This window comes from Ochotona princeps, chromosome 1 (genome assembly GCF_030435755.1).
Source record: "Ochotona princeps isolate mOchPri1 chromosome 1, mOchPri1.hap1, whole genome shotgun sequence".
Lineage (NCBI taxonomy): Eukaryota > Metazoa > Chordata > Mammalia > Lagomorpha > Ochotonidae > Ochotona > Ochotona princeps.
The window spans coordinates 78,177,678-78,204,979 of record NC_080832.1 but is presented as its reverse complement, the minus strand read 5'-3'; the positions used below and the strand labels follow the sequence as shown (position 1 = coordinate 78,204,979).

The 27,302-nt window shown below is 42.5% G+C and overlaps 1 protein-coding gene across 1 annotated transcript in view; it reads left to right on the top strand.

Annotated features, from left to right (window-relative positions):
• The first annotated feature begins 131 nt into the window (after nt 1-131).
• SH3BGRL2 (SH3 domain binding glutamate rich protein like 2) overlaps nt 132-27,302 on the top strand; it is a 60,627-nt gene continuing 33,456 nt past the window's right edge. The window contains exon 1 of the mRNA XM_058661172.1: nt 132-290. Within this exon, the coding sequence (XP_058517155.1) occupies nt 246-290 (45 nt within the window). The 5' untranslated portion in view covers nt 132-245. The remainder of the gene's footprint in view (nt 291-27,302) is intronic.

Below are 27,302 nucleotides of genomic sequence, written 5' to 3'. Positions count from 1 at the left end.
CCCGCAGCCGGCTCCCTCCTCCTCCCCTCCCCGCGCTCCAGCCAGAGGCCGGGCGGCGCTGGGCTTTTATCTGAGGACCCGGCGGGAGGGAGCCAGGTCCCGGTGAACTTCCCCGACGGCAGCGGCGGCGTGGGCTGTGGCGGCGGTGGTGGCAGCAGTGGCGGCGTAAGCCAAATTCAGCCCCCTGCATCTTTGCCAGCCGGGATCCCGCAGGGCAGACGATCCGTCCCCGGAGCAGGGAGAGGATGGTTATCCGCGTGTTCGTCGCCTCTTCCTCGGGCTTCGTGGCGGTGAGCTCTGCTGGGGTCGGCAGCCAGCTGGGGGCGCGGGGCGCCGGGGTGGCGGGGCCTCCAGGCAGCTAGCCCTGCTGGCCCCAGCGCGTCCCGGCACGCGACGCGTCAACCCGCTGGAGCCCGAGGCGGCCAGGTGCTCCATCACACTTGGACAACAATGAGCAGGAGAGGGAGGAAAGGTGGGTGGGTGGGGGGACCCTGTGCTCACCCACCTGCCCACGCTGCGCAGCGGGAAGCCAGACTTGGGGGAGCCCCTACCCACTCCTATTGTGTGACTCAGGGATTTGGGGAGGGGGTGGTTCTCGAGCTTCGTCCTATCTTCCACCCCACCCGTTTCCTTAGTTCGGTTTTGTCTCGTTTGGGGACTTTCAGCAAGGTTATGTCTTACATTGGAGGCTTTTTTGGTCCTAAAACTAGACCTCTCCCGAATGAAACAAGTTTCGGTGGGGATTTGCTCTCTCACCTCCCTTCCGGCCACCAACTACATTTCTGGTATTTCCTCACCTAAACACAGAGAGAATGGTAAACCAGGTTTGTCCTGTTGAGCCTGCGTTGTGTGACTGATGGAATTTTGACTGGAGTGCTCTGAGATTTCTAAGTCCGTGTGAGCATGCTTGTGTGTCCCGGGTCATTCTTGATAAATTTCATCTTGGCCAACATATAATTTGTGAGCTTTAATTGATTTTTAGCTCTTCTGTCAGGTGATGGTTCTTGAATCTTTTAGGGAAAACATTTTTTAAAATTATTATTTAAAGTAGTTAAATAGCTGGAGAAATCAGACTTTAAGGAAAAATTCAGTAGGCTACTTACCAGCCCATAAGTGTTTTGAGTGATTGAGACTTGGTCTGTTAGCTTAAACTATAGGCTTATGAGGCTCTTTTGTGAGAGACATAGCAGATATGTCAAAAAGAGCAATATTGATTTGTTTGAAGTTTGATTTGGCCAACTGCCTGCCCAGTAGCTCAGTCAGCTTGTCCCAAAATTTGTTTCATTAAGTGGGTGGAGTAGAGGACAGAAAAAAAAAATATTGCTTGAACGTGCTTATAAGCCACTGAAGCTTTGTATTTGAGAAGTCAACAATATGGTAGGAAGACTACTGCTTGGAGTAGGAACAATATGTGGGAAACTCCAACTTATCTCTGTGTGCAGGCATATTCTGATCCTCAGACTCCTGACTCTTTTTGGTGTTTTTTGTGGTTATTTGTGGTTGCTTAGTCATACCTGCCCTTTGTAGCTTTTTTCCTTAAAGCTGCACTTTGTTTGGAAGGCTGTGCTGGTTCTTGAATAGATTTATGTAGACATGCTGCTTACTAACACTGCTTTTGGTTTCACTACCCACTTTGCATTCTCCAGTTCTCCAATCACATTTTATTGGTCACAGAATGAATGAATGCTTTATAGCATGAAACCCAGGCATCCTTGGATCAAGTCCTTGGGTTAAAGTCAAGGTAGTTACGTGGCTAATGTGAGCAGGTAGTATTCCAAGACAGTACTGGAACTCTACACTTTTGTTTCCTCTGTCATTTTAACTTGTATTTATTGCCTATCTGCCATGTTACTTTTTTTTTAGTTTTTCAATTTAATGTTAGATGTTATGCTAAAAATTGCGAACTTACATTTCAGTGTGGACTAGCAAGGTAACTTTTTTTAGTGAGTGGTGATGTAAAACCGGATTAAGTACCCCACCTCAGATTGAGATCCTCTGGTGTAAAATGCAGGCTTTGGACAAATAACTCAGAATCACACTCTTGCTTTAGAATGCTTTGATGTCCTCAGCTGGGCAAATGTAGTTTCTGGTCAGATCTTAGTTTGGAGAGGTGAATGAAGTAATAACATTCAAGTTATTTTAGGCTTCTGTGATGTAGTTACAATGTTTTACCTCAGCGGTGCTGGGTTAATGCTGGTACTGTTTTATTCGGTATGCAACAGTAACCACCAAGTGCAAAGTAAAGCAACTACTTTGATTCCCAAGTCAGTTTGGTTTTAGCTGAAATTTATTAAACCACAAGGCACGATTGTGACAAGAATTAGAACTAGGTAAGCTCAGAAATTTCCAAAACGATGCTTCATTTAATTAGTGATAGATTTAAATAACCCCTTGAAAGAACATCTTTGCATCTGGTTCTGAGTCCCCTGAGTTTTCTAGCTTCAAAAGTTGAAACAGCTGACACCATGGATAGGGTCATTGCCCAGCTCCAGGTGAAGTCCACTTTTAGCAGAAACAAAGTACAGCCCAAGGACACATTCCTTGCTCAGGAACGTTCTTACCAAACATAGAAATAATATAGGCAGCGAGGGATGCATTGCAGGATGTCAGATGATGTCAGAAATGTGCCAGAAATCATAAAATATGTATGTGGGAGCTGGAGGCAGATGGCAGGGAGCAAAACTGAGTGCAGTTTGGAACCTGCGAGAGAGTTTGTGAGCCCATTCTGCTCAGATTGGAAAGGGAGTGGTCCCCGGTGGAGAGAGCCGACAGCAGGACCTCGTAGACCCCTTTGGAGGACCAGGTGAACTCTTCCTCGTCTCCGAAAGAAGGAGGATAACAAACTCCATAGGGTTCAGCTGCTCAAGGATGTGTTCCCTATCCAGAGTTTGTGGCTGCCTGCTGTTCCCCAGGAAAAAGGATGTTTGTGTGGTATGTGATTTAGAAGAATCTTTACAGTCCTGCTTGCCTTGACTAACGTTTCTCACAGAAGTCTGTAACCATCATTCATCAAGGTTCCTGGAATCTGTCAGAATCAGAACGATGCCCAAGGAGAGTTTCCAGTGAAGTCTTGCCACATGATTGCAGAAATGTAAAATTGGACCCAGAAATGAGTGAGTAGCTTGCCCCTTAGCATGTCAGTCAGGACAGTGATCAGAAGTAATTGGAAGCCAGATTTCCTTTTTTTCTTTTAACTTTTTTAAAAAAAAGATTTATTTATTTATTTTTATTGTGAAGTTTCTTGATGGTTGCTCTTGCATACCGAATAAAACAATACCAGCATTAACCCAGCACTGCTGAGGTAAAACATTGTAATTACATCATAGAAGCCTAAAATAACTTGAATGTTGTTACTTCATTCACCTCTCCAAACCAAGAGCTGACCAGAAGTCATCATTATGGAGTTTCTGGGCGAGGCATGTGAATAGAAGTTAGGGAAGAGGTAGGCGTGGGCACGAAGGCATCCAGGGGCTCAAAACCTCCAGAAACTCCATTCTCCAGGTACCCACATGGCACACTCAGTCCCTTCCTCATGCATCTGCTCAGGTGTTTCCTTACCAGAAAGGCTTTTCTGATGACTCATCTGTGTTGGAACTTGCACTTCCTTCTGGTATGCAAGTGGAAGACATGCACGAACTTTGGTCATGATCTGCTGCTTCCCAGGCACATCAGCAGGAAGCTGGATCCAAAGCTCCGAGTAGCCAGGACTCAAACCAGGCACCCCAGTAGAGATGTAGCCATCTCCAGCAGTAGCTTCATCTGTTTACCACAAAGGTGTTTTCATAAAAACTGAACTTTCACGGATGTAGTGTGAAGTACAGGGTTGTTTCTAAGCTGCAGGAATGTAAGAATTTTTTTTGACTCCTCTCATTTTTCTTTTTTGAAAATTCAGTAACAGAAAAGGAAAGCAACCTTTGTGAAAAAACTCGGGTTTAGCAGGAAGCTAGGAGATACTAATTCTAAGTAATGTTTTGTTGATTTTTTTTCATGTGTAATGTGTGAAAGTGATTTTTCTTCAGTCAAGTTATAAATAAAAACAGAAGTTTGGATTTTTTAAGAAACATTTTAAAATAAAAAATGAGCATGATTTACTGTTCATATATATATACATATATATATATATACTGTTTATATATACTGTTTAAAATACTTCAGTTTTGAAATGCAGATTTAAAAATTGAGCCTGCATTGTGAGGAAGCTGGGATCAGGATCAGAGCCCAGGAACAAACCCAGGCACGCTGATTTGGGACATGAACTTCTTAACTACAAGGCTAATTACCTGCCCCTTAATGTCAGTTTTTTAGAAAGTCACTGTTCAAGCTTTCATCGTAGAAGAACCTGGTAAACCATCAGGGATTTCCACAAGGAAGTTGCTTTCTTGGGTGTTATTTTAGCTGCAGAGCTATAAACTGATTTCAGTCACATGATTGTACTCATTTTTTTATGATTAATCTACATCGTACTGTTTATCCATTATGCAAAGCAGAACTTTGGCTTTCCAAATTAGAAATTCAGTGACAATTTGCTGTTTTCTATGAAATGACAAATTAATGTATCAGGAACATTTTGTACATTTGACTCTATTATGTATAATGTTCGCCCTAGGGTCCTTTTCCAGCTATAGCTTAAGCTCATGCCATGCAGCCTTTCTATTGAGTTTAGACAGCCGGCCCTGGCCTTGTTTTGAGACATTGATTGAGGTGGCTGGGAGGGGTGAAGGTGGGCGGGCAGACAGGTGGGGATTAGAGGTTGGAAGTCTATAATGGCTGGCAAGTGAGCAATCTAATTTAAAGCAATACAGATTCCCTTTTCTCTGTTCTTAATAGGCTTTGTGAGTTTATCTGTCCACCCTGGCTAGTTATTTTGGAGCTGAGCTGTGGTAATTTAAAGGGTTGCTGTTTTTATCTCTTTTATATCTTATTGTTTTTTTCCCCAAACTGGAAAACAGACTTCAAACTAGGAATAGCCCTTAGTTAAAGGTAATTGAATGTTTTCCTTCTGGTCTCATGACAGCTTTGCTGAGGATGAAAGACCTTGCCTGCCTGCCTGCCTGCCCGCCTTCCGTTGTGCAGGCAGGTTGGGTTCACTGATAGCAACTGGGGAGCGTGGAGGCTGGTGCAACTGCAGCTCTCTGTTAGAATTTGTCTGGCACCCTGAATCTGGTTCCCTTGCTACTCTTGAGAGCTTTTTCTAAAGCAGATCTGACTCCTTGGGGGACTTCCTGGAACTGACACCTGAGAGGAGGAGCAGAGTGAGGTGTGTATCAGGGTGTGATCTGCATGGGCTTCTGCCAGCTCTGCCTGGAGCTCCGCAAGCAGAAATGGAAGTGTTGCTTGTGACTGGGGGCAGAAACTTCTAAGGACTTCAGAACACGTTTTCCATTTCATGGTGGGTGATGCCGAAAATAAAGAATGACCTTTTGTTGCTTTTGATCTGTAGGCCTTGGGAGTGGATGGCTGAGAATAAAAGAGATTCGCTTAAGTGACTTTCTTGAAAGGTCAGATCAGTGGAATTTGGTAAATGCAAATATAGTTGAAGTCAGCAGCTATCACTGCATACTAAGCTAATATTAAAAGCAAAATGAGAAACAACAGCCCACATAATTTTGAATTTGTTTTTCTTCTGTGGGTTACACTAAGGAGTGGGAGTATGATCTTCATTCAAGACATTCCTGTGTGGATTGAAGACACTACTTCTGTGCTTTAATGGCCATGTCCAGTGGTACAGTTCCCTCCAGTGGAAAATGATCTCTTCCATTAGCTTGGATCATCATTGAAAGAATTTTGGGGTTGCACTGTGCACTTAAGAAAAGCTACTTACTAGTCGAGTGTTTGAATTTACTGTGTACTGGTATATTTAATTCAGGACTTTATATGCAAGTACCTAATTCTTTCCCATCTATGAGGCATCTATCACAGAAGGGGAGTGAAGCAGTATGATTAAGGGAGGGAATGACTATGAAACCCAGCTCTGTCACTCATGGAGGATGTGATGTTAGAAAGGTAAGCTCAGCTTCTTCATCTGCAGAAGCAGAATAGGAAAAGCACCATAATATATAGGATTGCTGGGAGCTATGAATGATGGATAATTCCACAAAGGCAGCTAGCAAAGTGTCAGTGTATGTAACCTGAGAACTGTCATCAACTTCAGCATAAGTCGTGGTAATAGTATTAGAAAAATTAATGACCTTGGGACAGGTGTTTAGTACTCAAGATGCCTGTTTAAGATGCTGCATGTCCCATTTCCCAATACCCGGTTTGTTTCTCAGTGGCAGCTCCTAACTCCATCAGGCCCGAGGAGGAGGAGCTGGTAATGACTCAACTAATTGAGTTTCTTCTACCCTGGTAGGGGACCTGGATTGAGTTTCTGGCTCCTGCTTTTGATCTGGTCTGGTTCTAGCCCCTGTGGGAATTTGGAGAATGAACCAGCAGATGAAAAGTATGACCTTGACTATGTAAAATCTTCAACCATCAGAAAATTATGGATAGTATGTAACACTAAGTAAAAGCTGCATGCTCATGAAATTATGAAAATTTTTGTATATTTAGATATAAAACAATTGTTAGTTAAGTTTGAATTAATAAAAATGTTTCCATTAATTAAACAATTGCAGTTTAAGCAGGTTATTCCCCAGATTTGCCACTTAGGATTCTACTGCAATTTTAAAATATTTTATGATTCTGTAGCACTTTGTGCACAAACCACTTAGGCCATATTCACTGACTGCTATGCTAATGGCTACTGTTCTTTGCTGTACACAGTACATGGTTTTTAGAGTTCTGGCTTGATTTAAGGTTTCTGAAGCATGACAAATAGATGCCTTTCCGAGAGACAGCTGTGACAGATGGTCAGTAGCTGCCTGAAGAGCTGGGTTTTGGAGCCTTATCAGAGATGGGCAGGAACGTGTGACTGATCACTGGTACCACCTCTGGCACCAGAGGATGGCAGGTCAGGGCTTCTGTCTCATACTTATCATCCTTGCCTCAGACTCAGCATTTGCTCTCTGTCTTTCAGGCTAGAGTGGCTGGGTAGAGAATGTTTTGAGTCTGTACATCACAGGGAAGAGATATATGCAAAATCTAATTGAACCGATTGATATCATCCTCTCCCAGTGTCTGATTTGTCTGTGATTTCAGATTTGTGGGGGGGAGATTGCAAAGAGGGTCAGAATTTGTATGTTGAATGAAGATGAATGATATTTTCTGGAATCTTGACTGTAAAACGGAACACTGGAATTTGAATGCTTATGATACATAGTTTGGGCACTTTCTGATGTGACACGTGGGCAGGTGAGTGTTTGCACAACACGAAAGTGGGCTTTGTGAGAAAATGTGGCAGAGACAGGAGGGAAAAAGGCACTTATGTGGTCTCAGTGTGCCTTGTTGGAGGGCAGGTGAACCATGGTTATTTCCTGTTCCTAGAAATATGGTAACAATTTTCCTGCAGATTACTTATCCTTACAATTGTCCAACATACTATGCTGTCTCGTTCTCATTTAACAGAAGGGATATTGAGGCACAAGGTGATTAAGTCCCAAGGCTGACATCATTTAGTTTAGTGGCAGAAATCTAGATTTGAAGCCTTTTCTTCCAACGTTGTGTTTAGTGCTTTCTAAAGCCACCTCATCGTGCCACTGGAAGAGCTCTTGAGCACACTGGTGAGCACATTGATGTCTAACCTAGCAGGAAGGCCAGAATCGTAGCTCATAAACTCAGCTAATAGAAAGGAGTGGGCAAGTCTCCTGAGCAGCAGTGCCAGGGCTCCCTGGCCGGCTGCTGAGCAGGTAGTCATGGACACTATGCTTGAGGTCAGCTAAGGCAGTGACTGAGAAAATCCAAGGAAAACAGATGAAGCAGAAAGCTAATATTTCATCTTAATTGTAATTATTAATTCATATTAATATCAATAGTAATGAACATTACCATTCACATGGTATATAGGAAGTTTTAAGGGTTTTGTGTCTGTTTTTTGTGTCCCTTAACAGAATTCTGTTATTTGTGTCCTTTAAAGGAATTGTTGCCATACACATTTTGTCTCATGGAAATGGAAGCTGAAACTTTAAATAGCCTTGTCATGGAACCCAGAAGGCTCAGATGCCCAGGGATGTACCATCAGCTTCCTACTAGCCATGTCCCAGAGCAAGGAATCAAGGGTCAACCAGAATTGGGAATAAGAGGCATTGTAAAGAGACTTAAAATGTTTGTCCAGAAACTCAGTGTTTGATTTTGTTTAAATGTGAGCCGCTTGCTGTATGTGACAGTTGGGTAGAACTGACATGATACGTTGAACTGGAGGCAGCAGGATGGGTTGGAAGGATACCAGGGAAAGAGGGAATGTTTGGGATAGCTGGAACCTAGAGAATGGTCAAGGGCAGAGGTGATGTGCCCTTGGGACCTCCTGGATACCATGAGATCTGCCAACACATGATGTGATGGAGTTGGTGCCCTCATCCTTGTTATCATGAATGCTGAGTCCTCTTGGAATGGTCTTGAAGAAGCTTGTCAGACATTTCATCTGCCCCAGGTCTTTTACATGGTTTAATATTAATCCTCTTTTTTTTTTTTTTTCTAAGATTTACTCACTTCATTACAGTCAGATGTACAGAGAGGAGGAGAGACAGAGAGGAAGATCCTCCATCCGATGATTCACTCCCCAAGTGAGCCGCAACGGGCCGGTGCCATGCCGATCCGAAGCCAGGAACCAGGAACCTCTTCTGGGTCTCCCACGCGGGTGCAGGGTTCCAAGGCTTTGGGCCGTCCTCGACTGCTTTCCCAGGCCACAAGCAGGGAGCTGGATGGGAAGTGGAGCCGTCGGGACCAGAACCGGCGCCCATATGGCGTTCAAGGCGAGGACCCCAGCCACTAGGCCACGCGCTGGGCCCAATATTAATCCTCTTGCTAAGCTTGGATTCCTCACATGTGTCTGCTGAGGGACATTTAGAAGCTTAGTGTACACAAGTGGGGAAGTTCATGGAAAGAACATGGACTTCAGGCTCAGAAGGACCTGGGTTTGAATTCTGGCTCTTACTGTCTAACGAGTCATGTCTCAATCTCAGAATCCGTGCTTGTAAAGTTGATGTGGCTTTAATACAATGGCAGCCATTATTATTATTACGAGTATAATTTAAACTTAATTCTGTGGTAATTTTCTCCTCTTTTGGGCTTTTCAGCTTTAAATGAGCTGTTAAGGTTTAACTGAGGAAATAAATTGCTCCAATAATGAAATGATAGGTCCTGAGTTAGTTGGAAAATGGCATAGCCTTGGGAAGGCCCCCAGACGACATTGTTTATGAAGGTTAATGAGGGAAGAAGTCATGATCTGATTGCAAACTCAGAAAACCTCCCTGTTTTTGAGATGGCATAGTGTTTTAAAACTTTTGGGAAGATATTTTAAATATTGACAAGTATCTTTCTCATACATAGACAATCTGGATTTCCCCCTTTTTCTGAGGCTTTTAAAGATCTCAGTCTCTTGATCCTGGGCTTGCTCTGGCATACAGTGGATCTGGTGGGTCTGTCAGAGCTGAGTAGTGGGAACATCTCCATCAGGGCATATCCCTGTAGGGTTTCCATGCTCCTTAATACCTGGCCATTTGTTGTAGAGCTTTTGCTAAGTAATAAAAACTTTGTGTTTTTGCATCTATGTCAATCAAAAGTGGGAGCCCACAAAGTTACATGGAAAGACTTGTACGATAGGGTAATCCAGAAGTTTGTGGGATAAATGGAAATAAAGGATATGTTTATTTTGGTGACAGCCCCAACTGAAATCCGTAATAAACATTTCTTGATGAACTATTTGAAGACACTGCAACATAGAACTGAGTCTTAAGGGGATGTGTGTTTTGGCAGTTAGTCAAGCTGTATGTTTATGAGTATCTTCTGTGGCCCAGGGTTAGGCACATTCAAGCTATTGAATGAATGTATGGCATAATTCTGCCCCTCAAAGAATTTCTGCCCTGAGTGGGGAGAAAAAGAAACGAAGGTAACTAAGAACACTAACAGAGGTTGTATGGAATATAATTACAGAATTAATCGACCTGATAGAAAAGTGGGGGTGGGTATGATTATTTGGATGAGAGCAAAGAAAATCATTCTCATAGTTAAAAAATAGCATTTCTTGAGTTGGGAGAGTGACTGTTTTTAAGATTCTAAAAAGCTTCATTCAAAACAGACAAACAAAAACTCCAGTAGGAAATTTAAACTCATTTTTTGTGAACTTATGAACTAGAGCTGATGTTCAAAAAATGGATTTGATTTGTATACCTGTGTTGCCCTTTGTTTCAGATGTGGGACTTGTTTTCCTGTTTGTATATGTTTTCTTATGGCAAGAAAACAAAATAGGCAGATGCTGTAGTTCCATTGTGCAGCAGAGTTTTAGAGGTAAGTTATGTGCAAAGATAACTGACAGGGATGGGATGATTAATAATCCATCTTTTGGATTCCTTTTTCATTAAAGGGAAAAAAAAAACTAAACTAATTTTCCTGGTAAGGTTAAATCTACTTGTTCGATTCAGAAAACCTAGAAAAGCACTCAGGAACCCCCTATGTTCTAATTCAGCATCCTATCTCCAAACCCCCAAACATCAAAGCATTCTAAAGCAAGAGTATGACTGTGAGTTATTCGTCCAAAGCCTGCATTTTACACCAGAGGATCTCAATCTGAGGTGGGGTGCTTTATCCGGTTTACATCACCACTCACTAAAAAATTCACTTGTATTCATTTTGTTTGAGAGAGACCGAGAGACTGACAGAGAGAAATCTTCCATCAGCTGGTTCATTCCCCAAATACCAGCAATAGCTAGAGCAAAGCCATGCTGAAGCCAGATGCTCAAAACTGCATCTGGGTCGCCCACGTAGGTGGCAGGGACTTAGTTACTTGGCTGTCACCTGCCGCTCCCTGGGATGCACACTAGCAGGAAGCTGCATTTGAAGTGGAGGAGCCAGGACTCAGATAAGCTCCCTGATGTAGAATACAGATGCACCACATGGTAACTTCACTGCTGCACCCAAGGTCCTTTCTGCACTCTGATTCTGTCTTTTTTTTTTTAAGGATTTATTTATTTTTATATGCAGAGAGTTGGAGGGACAGAGAGGAAGATCTTCCATCCTCTCATTCACTCCCCAAGTGGCCACAACGACCAAAGCTGAGCCAATCTGAAGCCAGCAGACAGGAGCCTCTTCTGAGTCTCCCACGAAGGTGGAGGGTCCCAAACCATTGGGCCGTCCTTGACTGCTTTCCCAGGCCACAAGCAGGGAGCTGGATGGGAAGCGGGGCCACCAAGTATTAGAACTGGTGCCCATATGGGATACTGGTGCATGCAAGGCGAGGACTTTAGCCACTAGGCTACCACACTGGGCTGTCCAACCTACTTATGCAGCATTTACTCTCACTGTTCTTCTGAGTGCTGTGTAAATACCGCAAGCCTTTCTTAGCCTCTCCTGCTTCCCGTGCCTTTTCTCTTACAGTTTGCTTCACTTGACTGTGCTTACCCAGCTCGGTGACTGATGGATCACACCCTTTTCTGCAAAGCCCAGGGCCAGGGCCATTTCCCAAGATGCATTGCCCTCTCCCCTCCTTATCTCTTTCACCCTGCAGATGGAAAGGACCTCTTCCATTCCTGCCTGCATGGTTCAGGCTGAGGGTCTGCTCTTATGCCTCCTCCCGTCCACTGTTGGTCCTGATTTCTTTAAGATCTGTGACTCTTGTGTTTATCTTCTTTCCTCGTGAATTTATTATCAAAGGTTTGGCATGAAGCATCTTAGGAAATGGATGTAAAAGAACTATGGAGCAAACACATCAAAAATACAAAGCTAATGACTAATTGATGACAATGCCAGAGGGGACAGAGAGTAGAGTGCGTACAGGGAAGTTGCTTTGGAAACCTAGCGGCTATGAGATGCACAATTTATTTTACTGCTGTTTAAACCAGTGTCATGAATCCTTGGCATTCAATATTTTTATTGCAGTGCTACATCCATTTAGATATCAAAATTCTAGAACCTCCATGGGGAATGAAACTGGAGAGATGGGAGGAAGAGCAAAGCCAATGACAGGCAACTGGCATTGCATTTTGCCCTCTAGTGCCACCTTGTCCAGATGGCTCATGAATTCCATGGCATCATTCAAGCCCAGGGGAGAGTTGCAAGAGGGAGCTCTACAAACTGTCAGCTAGCTGCCTTCTTGAGGCAGAAGTGAAGAATTCTAGAAGCACAATTATGCTCTCTATTTGGTACAAAGTAGCAGACTTGTGCATGGACCCGGAGCATGGCAGTGTGTCACATCAGAGTATAGAAATGGAGCCCAGGCTCACAGTTAGACATAGCAGGTGAAGCCACTGATTATAGCAGGAGTATCCCAGTGCAAATCCTGGCCACTTTATTCCATATCTGGAACTCCACCTGGTAGGATGTGGACCATCACCTGCTGCCTCCCAGGATCCACATTAATGCTTGACCCTGGATTGGAAGCTAGAGCTGGGACTCAAACCAGACTCATTGAAATGGGCAGTGGGCATCCAAATACGCACTCTGCCAAATGCGTATTTTCCCTAACGCTGGGCAGCATGTTGCAACTCTTTTTGTCACCTTCTGTTATCACACCTACAGTCTGCACTTTATTAGCCTGGTGGCTGTTGTTTTGATGTTCTAACTTTTTAGATTTTGTACTTTGCTTACAATTTGCTGTGGCATTGATTGCAGTACTTCCCCAGGGAGTACCTGTCTTGGCTACTCCACCTCTATCAGCCTGCTTCTGATAATGTCAGTTTTATATTGAAGTTATTTATTGACCAGTGCTAACCCTCTTCCCATTGAACTATGTACCGAGGCAAAGTGGACAGCCTGTTTTATCACCTGTGTTCCTTCAGCTGCCCAGGCAAATTCTGGCACATCACAAGGTCTCGTAGACAATTGTTGAATGAATCTTCCAGACCCTTTTTTTTTTTTTAAAGATTTATTCATTTTTATTGGAAAGCCGGATATACAGAGGAGGAGAGACAGAGAGGAAGATCTTCCGTCTGATGATTTACTCCCCAAGTGAGCCGCAATGGCCGGTGCGTGCCGATCCGAAGCCGGGAACCAGGAACCTCTTCTGGGTCTCCCACGCGGGTGCAGGGTTCCAAAGCTTTGGGCCGTCCTCAACTGCTTTCCCAGGCCACAAGCAGGGAGCTGGATGGGAAGTGGAGCTGCCGGGATTAGAACCAGCACCCATATGGGATCCCAGGGCGTTCAAGGCGAGGACTTTAGCCACTAGGCCACGCCGCCGGGCCCAGACCCTTCTTTTTTTTCCTTTTCTGTGTTTACTTTCTTCTGTAGTTATAATTTCTCCACTTTTTCTTTGTAGTCGAGATGGAATGGAGAATTGGCTGAAGATGCAGAAAAATAAGAGCTAGAGATACCAGAATTTGGAGTCAGAAGTTAGCGGTAGTTGTGGAAGAGGCCTATGGAGAATTGAGAAAGAGGTGAAAGTCCCCAGTGGCAGTTGAGAAGGTCCTTGAGTGTCCAGTAGAAGTTAGATGGGATTTTCAGGAGATAGGACCCACTTGAGTTGCTCAGGAGTTCAAGGAGGGAGGAAACCGCTGAGGGCATGGTCCAACAAGGACAGGTCCAGGGAATGCAGGGGTTAGCATCCAAACTGTCTCCTGGGTGAGCCATCTGTATCTGCTTAGGAAATGGGAACCAGTTAGAGAAGTTGGCTTTATAGCAGTCGTAATTATCAGAAGGGTTGTTGGCTACTAAATGATTTTTTCAGATGTAAATGCAAACGTTTCGGATCATTTGGTGAGATCACTTTTCACACAGTCAAGAACTGCCTGCTAGAGAAACGGCAACAACATGCTCCAGAGCACACCCCGTGGCCGGACAGCGTGCTGGTCACTGTCAGAGGCGTGGCCTTGGACTGCAGTTCCCTTGTGCTCGTGTGGGGGAAGCACTGACCTCAGCAGGATTTCCTCCTCACTGCCGAGGGTTGTGGGCATTCCAGAGGGTTTCGCTGCAACAGCTCTTCTGCAAAGTATCCTCTAATCATCAGGAAGCACACTATGAAGAGTTGTATATAGCTTTCTGATCGGAATTTTGGAAAGTGATGCCATCGTACACTCCTATTTTTTGCTTGCGTGACTTTCTTTAGGAGGTAAATACATAATCTTGACAGGAAACATAAAAACAGTAAAATCCAACCACCTGCATATTCCATTTCATGTTTCTGCTAATGTTTTATAGTGGCTTCACATCACTAAATAATACAGGGTTGTTACAAAATGCAGGCTTGAAGGGAAGCTACCTTAGCTATGGTGTAGATAACTGTCATCACCCCCCACTGGAGCTTTCAGCTAAACTGGGGAAAGGAATGCAGAATACCTGGCTGTTACTAAACAGCGTCAGGCTGTAGTGGTGACTGTGGGTATGATGAGATGTCGGTGAGGGGAAGATCCAAGAAGGGTAGGTTAGAGTATTACCAAGAGTATGGAACTGTGGGCCAACTCTTGGAAGAGAACTGGCTGCACCATGTATTACAGCATGGCTGGCGGCAGCCCTGACTTGTACCCACTTTGGTTTGTTTGGCCTGTTTGCTCCTTTCTCTCAGTTATGACAACAAGTGTCTAGACATTAGCAGATGCCTCCTGAGGGGGAAACATCGAGAACTACTGGGTAGGCACAGTAAGGTGGAATGTGGATTTGGAGTTGATAGAATTCGAATAGAAAATGTGGGCAGCATGGCAATAGCTCTAGGTAAGACCACCAGTCATGTAAATCCCTGGAAGTATGTTTGGAGCACCCTAGGTGGCAGCAGGTGATGACCAACACTTTTCTTGGTGTTGTTCCTTTGTCATTGAGACAGAGGCTGTGGAGAGACTGAATTTGGGCACACATTAAGATGGATAATAGGATGGATAAATACAGCTCAGATAGAGCACACAAAGTGGGTTCTGAGATCTCAGGATCTCTTATGGTAGTTTTGGGATAGGAATCACTTTTAGAATGGTGTATTGTATTGTTTGTTCTGTTTGTGTGATTTGGTCTTCCACTCATCTCATTATCCCCATTAGAAAACTTGGCTAACAGCTTGTTCTTGAACCAAAATTTTGACTAATTGTTCATTTTAAACTATTTTATGCCAGTTAGACCTAATGTGTCAGATTATGTATGTCCTTGTCTCCTGGGATTTTAACACCCTAAAGCCTCTGGCATAAAGCAGGTTTTGTGATTTTGTTTCTTGAAGCAATCGGGGAGAGTGCCTTTTGGTTCATCTACATTTCCTGTGCACATAAGAAGGTCTTTACGTTAGTATTGTTTGTGTCGTGGTTGTGTGGGGTGTTATTGGGTATGTAGTCTCTTCTCTACTTGTGGATCAACAGACGAATGAGATTGTGAACCTGGTTGCTTAGCCTGCTCCCATGCCTTCTCTAGAAGCTTTGGGGCGCGTGAGTTTATGGAGTCCTCACCTGCCACTTTACTATTAACTCTCTTTTAGTAGAAATTTCTTTGACCATATTAAAGATCCCTATTTTGGGGCAGGTGGTATGGTAGAGCAGTTTAGGCACTGCGTGGGAAATCACATTCCATATTGCAGTGCCTAGTTCCTGTCCCAGCTCCTTAGCCTCTGAACCAGCTTCCTGCTAATGCGCATCCTTAGAGGTAGTAGGTGATGGCTCAGATGCCTGGGTCCTGCCCACCCATGTAGGAGACCTGATTGAGTTCCCTGGCTTCAGCATGACCCAGATCTGGCTGTTGTGGGCATTTGGGGAGTGAACCAGTGGATTCAAAATCTTCCCCCTCATATTGTTCACCTTTGAAACACAAATAAATAAATATTGATACTTGCATATGTTCAGTGTCTGATTCTTTCTGTGTGAATTGATTGTGGGATTTTTTTTTTACTTCCTGCTATTTTTGCAGTTCTGGATGTTTGTATGTTTCCTGGAGTGCTTAATTTTTTAATATTTTCTGCTTCCTTGACAATGTCTCAAAACTTGCTTGAACTTATACAAGACTTCAGACTTGATATTTTCACTTGGGATGAAGTTAATGGGATAGAAGTTCTTGGTTTCTCGATTCCTAAATCCCAGTCATTGGACAGGATGCAGAAGTGGAGAGTGGATTTTTTTTTAATCTTAGTGCCAGTCCTGACCACTGTTGCTTCCATGTTGAATTATTTGGGGGTGACTTAACATAGTTAACCTCTCTGCATCTCAGCTTTACTGTACAGTTCGATGAGTATATTGGCACAGATTAAATAGCTGGAGGAGAAATGACTCATTTCAGGATCATGGTCTAAGCACTGGCGATTTCCTATCTACTGCAACTTTAGTTCTTTGCTGAGGCAGTGTGCAAAAGTATCTTAAAAATCAATGAGCTGTAGTTTATGTTTCTCGATTTCCAGAATCCAAAAGTGCTCTTAGCAGCTAAATGACACAAGCAGCTCATTCTTTTGCAGTTCAGAGGAAGTAAATGGAGAATATTCTGGACTGAAGTAGTGTTACAAGAGAAACAGGCTCTAAATGAGCCTTCTGGCCAGAATAGACCTTAAATACTTCGAAAGCAAGAGAGCATCCAAAACAAGGGGAATGGAGGAAACCAAAGAATATTCACTGGGTTCAGTCACTGTGGTGAGGACCTGAATGTAGAGAAAGACAAAGTAGGAGGCTGTCCCATCAAGTCGGTTGTGAGGGAGTTGTGAGCACCATAGGCTAAATGCCAGTCTTCATGTGAGTTTTATTTTGTAGCTATAGGAGGCTCTTAACAGTCTTGGCTTGGTCAGCCAATGTGGAAACACATACATACATACATACATACATAACATATATACATACAAACAGTTTTAAGACACTAATGGAGATAAAATTAAATAGGAATGGTGTATCGTTCGGGATTCTTTCTGGAAAGTATGCAAAAGATAAGGTGAGAGTAACTTGACAAAGAGTGGATGTGGAACCCTCAGAGATGAAGAACCACCCCCCCAACAGCGGAAGCAGGTTTGGAGGGTGCCACATGATTGTGCTGTTGGCCAGAGTGGTGGGGGTGATTGAACGAGAGTGTCTCATTGTCGCCCTGACTAGCATCTGCTTTTTTTCATTTTGTGCTCTGTTCTAATAAGCAACAAAGTTGGAATATTTTCAAGACTCTTATTTGCATCGGGTTTGCTAGATTTCCTGTGGCAAAAAGCAGGTCACGTGATTGACCCAAATTCATGGGGTGGAGGAAGATTCCATTTCTAAGTGGGAGGAGGCACAAGGCCTCAACTATGGAGGCACAGAAGGGAGGAATTTGGCAATATTTTTATTGCCTACCACAGTGTTGTGAAAGAAGAAACAATTTTTCCATTAATTTTCCAGATCTTTAAAAACATCCCAAATCAGTTGTTACTTTCTTTTTTTTTATTGGAAAGGCAGATATACAGAGAGGAGGAGAGGACAGAGAGGAAGATCTTCCGTCCGATGTTTCACTCCCCAAGCGATTGCAACGGCTGGAGCTGAGCCAGTCCAAAGCCAGGAGCCAGGAGCTCTTCTGGGTCTCCCACATGGGTGCAGGATCCCAAGGCTTTGGGCTGTCCTTGACTACTTTCCCAGGCCATGAGTAGGGAGCTGGATGGGAAGCAGGGGCGCCAGGATTAGATCCGGCGTCCATATGGGATCCCAGCACATGCAAGGTGAGGACTTTAACCACTGTGCTATTGTACCGGGCCCAGTTGTTACTTATTTTTAATATAGCTGTTTCAAAGTACTGAGGCTTTAAGTTCTGTTTTCTGCATTTTATTTATGAAATGTGATTGAATTCAGTGATGTTTTTAAAAGGCACAGTTAGGATATTTGGTGTAAGATGATCACACAGTGGTTTGTTTTCAGTAGAGACCAGTACACTTTTTAGTCCTTACCATTGAATAAATGAATGGAGTTTGTGTGTGCGTATATATACACACACACACACACACACACAAATATATATATATATATATGTATATATATATGTGTATATATATATATATACACACACGCACACAAATCTTTGGGTGTTCCTTGTTTGTTCGAAATTCTGTTCCAGTAGTAAAAACCGTGGATGGCAAACCTCCTAACTTGACTTTGGCAAACCTCCCAATTTGGCCTGCTCTCTTTATTCCAACCTGATTACTACTCTGTTGAATCTGCCGAGCCAGATGTGTGAGCTGAAGTAAACCACAAAGTGTGTTAATGCTTTCTCAAATTTTCTGCTTGTGGTTATGTCATTCCAGTTTTCTCCTGCAAGGTTCAAGGTGTCCCCTAGAAGTGCTCTGAGATATGCTATTTTTATCATCGTCTTGGAGATTGTGGCACACATGTGGGTAAAAGAAAGAGGCAGATGGCATTGGCAGTATCTTGTGCCTGCTCAAACATCGTGGTTGAACAATTCAATCCTTTTTTCTTCAGTCTTTCCTTCAAACTGCACGTACAGACACAGAGATTCTATGAGGCAAAGCAGACATTCCTTCCCCTTTTAACTTGATTTACCTCCTAGCAGGGGAGACACACTTTAAGGAACCTATTACTTACTTAATTAAAAGTATAATTAATCTTGCACAAGAGTATTTAAGGAAACAGTGCAAATGTTTACAAAGAAGTCCTTGCCTAACCTAGATTGGTTTTGTCAGGGGAGATTGTTTTAAGAGTATGACCGGAAGGCTGAAGCCACGTAAAAAGGAGCAGGGTAAGTCATCTATGAGAGAACGATCAGAATGTTGACCACTTTATGTGGAATTCTGATACCAGAGGAAGAGCTCAGTAGAACAAATGAAGGGATCTACGGGTGTTGCTTTTTAAGCCGGTGAGATTTTAAGCGTGGCACAAGATTTTTTTCTCCAACTTGTTCAAGGTACAAATTCTAGGCTTTTTAAGAGAAGTGTAAGGGCTGACATGGTGGTCTAGCACAGTAATCCTCTGTGTCCGGCACGAGCATCCCATATGGGCACCAGTTTGAGTCTTATCTGTTCCACTTGTGATACAGCTCTCTGCTAACAGCTTGGGAAAGTAGTGGAGGATGGGCCAAGTTCCAAATGGACCTCTGCAACTATGTAGGAGACCCGGAAGAAGCTCCTGGCTCCTGGATTCAGCTCAGCTCAGCTCTAGCTGTTACAACCCATTTGGGAAGTGAACCAGCAGATGAAAGACCTCTCTCTCTGTCTCCGTGTCTCTCTCTCTCTCTTTCTCTCAAATCTGCTTCTCAAATAAGAAGAAATAAATCTTGTTAAAAAATGTTTAGTTGAGATATAGTTAAAATAACATACCTTTTACCCATTCAAGTCTACAGGATGTTTACAGAGTTGCAATTATAACCACATTTTTAGATTTGTTACCCCTGGAGGTCTCATACCCCTTAGCTGTCAGCCTCCAATGCCTTCACCTTTGTCACTGCAGGCCTGGGTCTTCTCCAGTCTTCTTTCTGTCTGTAGTGTCACTTATTCTGGATATTTTATGTCAGTGCAACGATGCAATATGTTGTCTTTCATGAATAAAGATGTCTTTTACTTAGCATATTTTTGAAATTTACCCATGTTGTAAATGTGTATCAGTACTTCTTTTTTTGTCAGTACTTCATTTTTTCAACCAAGATTTATTTACTTGTAAGGCAGCATTTGAGAGAGAGAGAGGAAGAAACAGAGCATTTCATCTTTTTAAAGGGTCGTATTTATTGGAAAGCATAGTTATAGAGAGAAGAGACAGAGTGAAGAAGAAGAAAGAGAGAGAGAGAGAGAGAGAGAGAGGAGGAATCTTGCATCTGCAGGGTTATTCTCCAAATAGTCACAATAGCCAGAGATGAGCTGATTGATGTAGAAAACTAAGAGCAAGGAGCTTCCTCCAGATCTCCCATGTGGGCCCAAGGACTTATGCCATACATATCTGCTTAACCAGACCAGATGCATGGAGCTGGATCATAAATGAAGCAGTTGGGACTCAAACCAGCACGTGAGATGCCAGCACCACCTATAGAAGCTTAGCTTACTATGCCATGGTGTCAATCCCGTAGTAATTCATTCTTATGGCCAAATAATATTTCATTATTCAAAATTACAAATACAAATTCTCCTGCCCTACTCTAGTCTTACTGAATCAGAAAGTGGGGTTTTTCCTTTTCCATAGTTTGCATTTTGAGCAGATGTACCTAGGGGTCCTGCAGAGGGGGGTGAAGGGATCTTAAAGCTGTAGAGGAGGTGGTTTTCTCACTTCTGTGGACCTTGTGATTTGAGTACAGATGTTGTCTACATTGCAAAGGTAACGGAAATTTACTGAAAGGTGTTTAAGCAGAGCTGCAAAAAATGTGTTTAACTTATATACCAAAATTGGTTGGGAAGAATCTTTTTTTTTTATTAATTATTTTGCATTATGTGACAGTTTCATAGGCTCTGGGAATCCCCCCACCCCTCCCCACACCCCTCCCCCCTGGTGGCTTCCTCCACCTTGATGCAGTATTACAGTTCAAATTCAATCAAGATTCTTTCCTTGCAAACGTATACCAAGCATAGAGTCCAGCTACTTATTGTCCAGATGAGTTGAACAGTTTCTTGGGGAGACCATTTCTGGTCCGAAGTTAGAGCTGGTAGAATATCATCCCAGTCAATTAAGAGTCCCAATATAACATCAACAGCAATTTGCAACATTATGGAATTGACATGGTTTTGAGTAACCAGTATGTTAAAAAAAAAAAAAAAAGCAAGTTCTTAACCACAACCTATGATTAGCTCATTGACATTTCAATTTTAGTTTATATACAGGATCGGCTGCTATATACCTTAAAATGGCTATAAGGTACCATTCAGCTGTCTCGTGTCTATTTCATTTTAGTATTTAGCCATTTGTTGTGTTGAAGTATAATTTTGCTGATCTTGGCAGATTTTAGGATAATCTAGACTGGCTTGTAACTCTAACAAGACATTTGTCGACATTTAAGGTGCAGAACATTTTTTTTTGGGGGGGTGTGCAGGAAAATCCTCAACACCATGGTGAGGAGTAACTAATCTTTGTGTCCCACCCAGCGAGGCATGAGCCAATCCACGCCAGCTCTTTCCTGTCAGTTTCCAAGCTCAACTTTCTGTTGTTTGTCTATTTATTTTAGGTTTTTTAGTTTGTATGATTGTTTGCTATGAGGGGTTTTCGGAGTGATCCCAATGGTCATTACGAGGGAGGGTGGGGGTCCAGAGGTGGAGCCAGGCTTGGACCAGAGAAAGCTCTCCTCCCTGGTCCCGAAGGACGTTTATTGTTCCTCTATTTCTGCGGACCGCTCAGGGCTTCTGGTTGTCTTTCCGATGACGTTGGTTTCTGCATAGTAGTGTTTGGACTTCTTCCATCCCCTGTGGAAGCTCCGGTTGGGGGTGGATGACCTCAGAGTACTCAGCCTCCGAGGGCATCCAATTCCCTGTGGCCTCCTTGGCAGTTGGGATATAGTCCTTGTTGCTCGTATTAATAGTTTGTGGTGAAGGTCTGGGAGTCTTCATGGTTGGGATCCAAGGGTTGGGAGGAATCTTACCAGAAGGTAGCTGGAAGTTTCAGAGGGATGATGGTGTGATACAGGCTGGTGGCAGTGAAAATGGAGAATCCTTGATGGGTTCAAGAAAAAATCAGGGAAAAAAGCCATGGCTTGATGGTTGTCAATTGTGTCTTCAGGTTTCTGGGTTGAGCAGGTCAGTGGGTATTGATGCCACTGCCAATATCTCTTAAATTTTCTCATAGTGTGGGTAAATCTTAGTCTCCCATTTCTCCTTCTGAAATCTTCTCTCAGACAACTCTGGCAATGAGGTGTTGAATGACATTTGGAACGAGGTGTTGAATGACATTTGAGCATATCGTATGTGGGGACTACATCTCGGAAGAGATGCCACCACCCACAGCACACTGAGCGCCATAGAGAGCACCAGTACTGCTGTGTGTGCTCGCTGTCAACTAACCACAAAGAATATAAATATCAGAGAGTGGAAAGCAAAGGTATAGCTGAAGTGTTTACACCTAGGGGTGTGTGTGTGTGTGTGTGTGTGTGTGTGTGTGTGTATACAAGTCTTCTCAAGCAAATTGTATGTATAATTCAGAACAGAGAGGCGGGGAGAGAGAGTTTGATGAGAGGAGAGAAGAGAGCGGAGATTGCAGCCAGTTCTCCAGTTCTGAATGGAGTACATCTCCAGATGCCAAGATTCTCAAAGTGGGAGGAAGCTGCACTGGCTGGTGAGAGGCCTGGGAACCTAGGGTCAGGTGAGTGTGGGATTTTTTTTTAAGTGTCTTGCTCAAGAGCCATGGAGGAATGGTGAAATTCTAGATGTGCAGTGATTTGTGCTTGAGAAGAAGGTTTTTGTCTGTTTGTTTGGGAGTGGGTAAGATAGTAACAACATTCTTAAAGGTATGTGGGGAAAAAGGAAGAAATAATGAGTGGAATTTCTAGGACCTGGCAACTAAAGGAAAGCATGAAAAGGTAAGGAGATTAACTTCACGGCAGTAAGAAATTTGAAGAGGCTGTGACTGTTGTAGCTGGTGGTGGAGAAATTGTGGAGGAGAGAGCCATGAAAGATGCTGACTTCATTCTTTTAACATAAACAAGTATTTACGTGAAATTAAATATTTAGGTATAGCCTTTAAAACTAAGGTTGCTGAATTTCAGGCATCAAATTCTACAAACTTGTTTAGTTATTCAATTTTAGTTTATTTTAGTATTATCATGCTTGACTATTTTAAAAATACACACAGAATTAGAAGCTAATATTAAGTGAACAAGCTATTCTGGCAATACTTCTTCCCAAGCGAAAAACAAACACAGGTGATATTTCAGTTAGGATTGGTTAAATTCAAGTTCATGGGAAGTAGCATTTAACCATTGGCAGGATAGAGGTAATCTTGTCTTCGATCTGTTCTGAAATATTCCTTTAAACTCAAGAACCATAAACTGATGCCCTCTCAAGTTTCAGTTAGATTAGTAAATGAAGCGATTAGATTGAATTGCACAGTAACTTCTTGATCTTAATCTGTAATTTCAACGGAGATAACTTTTGAATGACTCGAAAGTTTATGTTTAAAAATATGCCTAGAAAGATTTTTTAAGTCCTTGAGGGGCAGCAGTGGGAATATTTGTTCTTTTTCACTTGGGCCAAATCTTTGTTCTTGCAGTTGCACGTCTAGTTTGAACTGCAGCGTTCCTTACTCAGTTTCGGTATGCAGCAGAGGTGGGAGAATCATCAAGATTACTCTTGCAAGCAGCAGCAATGAATAGGGCCTGTTTGTTGCAGGGTGGCTCAAATGGACGGAGCAGTTGAACTCCATTCTGTTAATGACGAGCCTTGTGTAAAGAGGTTGAAGTTACACACATGGGGAAATCCTTTCCTGCCTGGTGGCATGCTGGGATGGATGATGGTTAGTTTAGCATAAACCTGAGCAGAAAATAAACCATCAAAGAACATGTTCTGCTGGAGAACATGATGCTCATATTCACAGGGAAACTGGTTACGAAAGTGGTAAGTACCTTTAGAGGGTGTGTTCTGTGTGTTTAAATCAAGGTTTATACTTTGGACATGATCGGTGCTTCAGTGTTGCCTCTCATTTGTAACTCGCAGCTTCTAACTCGCAGCTTCTAAGAGATGGACGAGAATAAGATAGAGGTAGGAATACCCCTTTGGCATCTGCTAGACCTTCAATATGTTTAGGCAGTAATCAAGTGAATGAATCAGTGGATGAATGGAGAAAGAGACCAAGCAGTCATAGAGTTATACTTAGATGTTCCTATTGACGCACAAGGGTGTCTGTGCTGAAGAATAGAATAGCTGATAGTTTATGGCCTTAGAATGAAAAGTAAGAATGGTAATAGTAATGCATGTTGAAAAGTTTGGCCTGCTAGGTACTGCACTGAGAACTCCACCATTTAAATTTTTTAAGAGAATTTTTTTAAAGATTTATTTATATATTTGAGAGAGAGAGAGAGATCTATTGGCTGGTTTACTCCCCAAATGGCCCTAATGACAGGGGCTTGTCAGGCCGAAACTAGTAGCCAAAAACTTCTTTCAGGTCTCCAATATATATGATAGGGGCCCAGGAACTTAGGCTGTCTGCGGCTACTTCCCCAGGTGCATCAGCAGCAAGCTGGATCAGGAGGTGGAGCAGCTGGAACCTGAATCTGAACTTCCGTATAGGATGCTGACGTACCAAATGCCAAGTTAAATGCCATGCCAGACATCCGTCCCGAAGTGCAGATTTTGGATTTTTTTTATGGAGGTGATTATGTAAATCATGAAAGCTTATGATGCCTTGAAGGGATCATTGTTACACAGTGTGAACTGATTTTAGAAGTTTTTTTTTTTGAGACATGAGGCCTTTACTCTGCCTGATTTAGATGTCCCATTTATGTTAAATCTATGGAAAATATGAGCAGTTACACAATATGCCTTTATTCCTTCATTTTCTTAAATGTATTTTTTAATCTGATAACTTTCCCCATCATAGGTGTGCTAGAATGCTGCTAGGTGAAGTACATCAGAATTTAAGTCATAACTTTTAGGGAATGTAGTGTTATTTTTCTCCCTTCATTTTTATTAATTTTACTTAAGAGGCACTTATAAGCTAACTTTTAAAACTTAGTGTGAGTGAAAAAGACATTGAAAATTATGGTAGTGGTATTAATATTTTTCAGATGTTTGGAACAGAGATTTATTTGCTTCTGGAATAGGAGTTACTTAACCATTATAAAGGAAAATAAAATGTAATCTTGTGTTGGGATATCCACATTTCTCCTTATCCCCACCCACAGTTCTTCTGTACACCAGTCTGCAGAAGTTTTTTTAGTCTCACACCCTAAAAATAATCAAAAGAATTCTCAGAGTATACATCATATATATATGATGTGCATTTATATATATAAATCCAATAAATAAATTTATATATATATGGTAATGGAATACAGCTGAAACATTATCTTTCATTTTATTTTTTTCACAAATTCTTTTTCTCTCACTAAAAAGCCTTTTACAGTGAATATTACAATATTAACATCAACTTTTTAACTTTTGTCATGTTAAAATTTTTTTAGTAAAATTGAATTACTTTTCCTAACAGCAGTTAGTTATTGATAGAAACCACCTGGAAGATGTTACATTTCTGTATTAAAAATCTCTCAGCTTTGGGGTCTGTGGCTTCTGGCTTCAACCTGGCCCAGCTGTGGCTCTTGTGGATATTTTGACAGTGAGCCAACCGATGGAGGATTCTTTCCTTTGGTCTTTCTTTTTTCTGTCACTCTGCCTCTCAAATAAATAAATCTATAAATAAACAAATAGAAGAATTTTTTTATGATAAAGCAGGGGATTAGAAAAATCTGTGTCTGGGATTTTTTTTTAAGATTTATTTATTTTTTTTGGAAAGCCAGGTATACAGAGAGGAGGAAAGAGAGGAAGACGTTACCTTTTTTTGTTAAGATTTACTTACTTATTTATGTATATGTTTATTTATTTGAAAATCGTTGTAGAGAGAGAGGGGAGGGAGCAGTCTTCCATTGGTTGCTGCACTCTTCAGAAGGCCACAGGTTCCAGGGCTGCACAGCCTGAAGTCAGGAGCTATGAGCTTCCTCCAGATCTCACACATGGGTGGCAGGGGTCCAAATACTTGGGCCATCCTCCTCTGTTTTTCCCAGGCTGTTAGTAGGGAACTGGATCAGCATATAAGATGCTGGTCCCTCATGCTGCAGCTTTACCCACTATGCCACAGTGCTGGCCCTGAAGTATTATCTTTACCTTGCTGGAACAAATCAAAAATAAATTATGGGTTTGTGTACATGAATTTGTATGTTTTAATAACTTCCAGGTAACCTACTACTACTAAACATTTATTATCATGGAAAAAGCAAATCTGGAACAACTTTCTCTTTTCTATGAAAGAAAAAAATCTTTGGGACACACATTCTGTAGTTTTAGTATTCTCTCCATAACTCAAGTTCACGTTGCCATTGTGTTACAGTACCAGCAGGTGACACTTTTAGGAGATGATTCAGTTGATTTAACATTACAAACATGGAAAAAAGAAATCATTTCATGTCAAGCAAAGAAATAGTTCCAAAAACTTTGACTAAAAAGAAGACAATGTTAAAATAATTTATTCAAGCTTGATGATGTTTATTTGTTTAATTAAAGTATTTGCATGCCTGATAAGTCCCATGGACTATGCCGATGTCACATAGATGGAAGGACACAGCCTTTCCCATCATTAAAACTGTATTCATTTATGAGACACTAGTAGTTCCTTCAAAATCTGTGTTTCTGATGTTCTGATTTATCTCTAAAACTCAAGCTGCATTCAGTCACTGCGAGTTGGCCTTCTTGATTGTTATCTTTGGCTGGGTAAGGTGGTGTTTGCTTTCAAGTAAGGTAAACTGAAATAGAAACTTGAGACACAAAACTTCTTGTGTAAGCTCGTGTGTAGTGAGATGTCATTAGAACTTGACAGCAGGTGGCATGTTACTATCCCTTGCTCCACTCCCTGTTCATGGAATGTGTGACCAAGTATTTGTTAGCAATATGTCCCTCAGAACGTAATGGAGATACTGATTAATGCAAACTTAAGCAAACTCAGGTGTTTGGTTTCTTCTGGTCTGCCTGGGGGCTGAACTTGGTCATGACTTGCAGTTATAGGATTTTCTTGGCTTCTTCCTGTTGCTTGTTATTCTACAGTGGAAAGGCTGCTCCTGTACATCTGTCACACCTTGTGGGCTCCAAACAAGAAAGAAAGTCAGGGACAAAGGGCTCTATATCCTTGTCTACTACAGTAGGGAAACAAAGCCTTGTCTAGAGGCTCCACCAAGCCAACTAGGGCTCCCACCTCACTGGCAGGCACTGGGTCACTTGGCTGCTCAGCTAGTGGAAAGCCAGATTGGGAAAACTGGAGCTCAGCCTTCATTAGAAACATCATGAATGACTCTGGGGTAAAGAGTCTAGCACGTGTCATGATACTTTCTTTTGTATACATCCTCTTTGTGACAGTATAGAGTGAGTTTTGGGGAGAAATTCAATCTGGTGGTGCCTGGGTTTGAGTCCTTGCTCTGTTCCTAGTTCTAGCTTCCTGCTGACGTGCGCCCAGCAGAAAGCACTCTGAAGCTTTCTATGTATATCAACTCAGTAAAAATGGCAAAAGTGAGTCCACAATTAGAATATCAGGGCCCAGCGGCCTGGCCTAGCGGCTAAAGTTCTCGCCTTGAACTCCCCGGGATCCCATATGGGCGCCGGTTCTAATCCCGGCAGCTCCACTTCCCATCTAGCTCCCTGCTTGTGGCCTGGGAAAAGCAGTTGAGGACGGCCCAAAGCTTTGGGACCCTGCACCTGC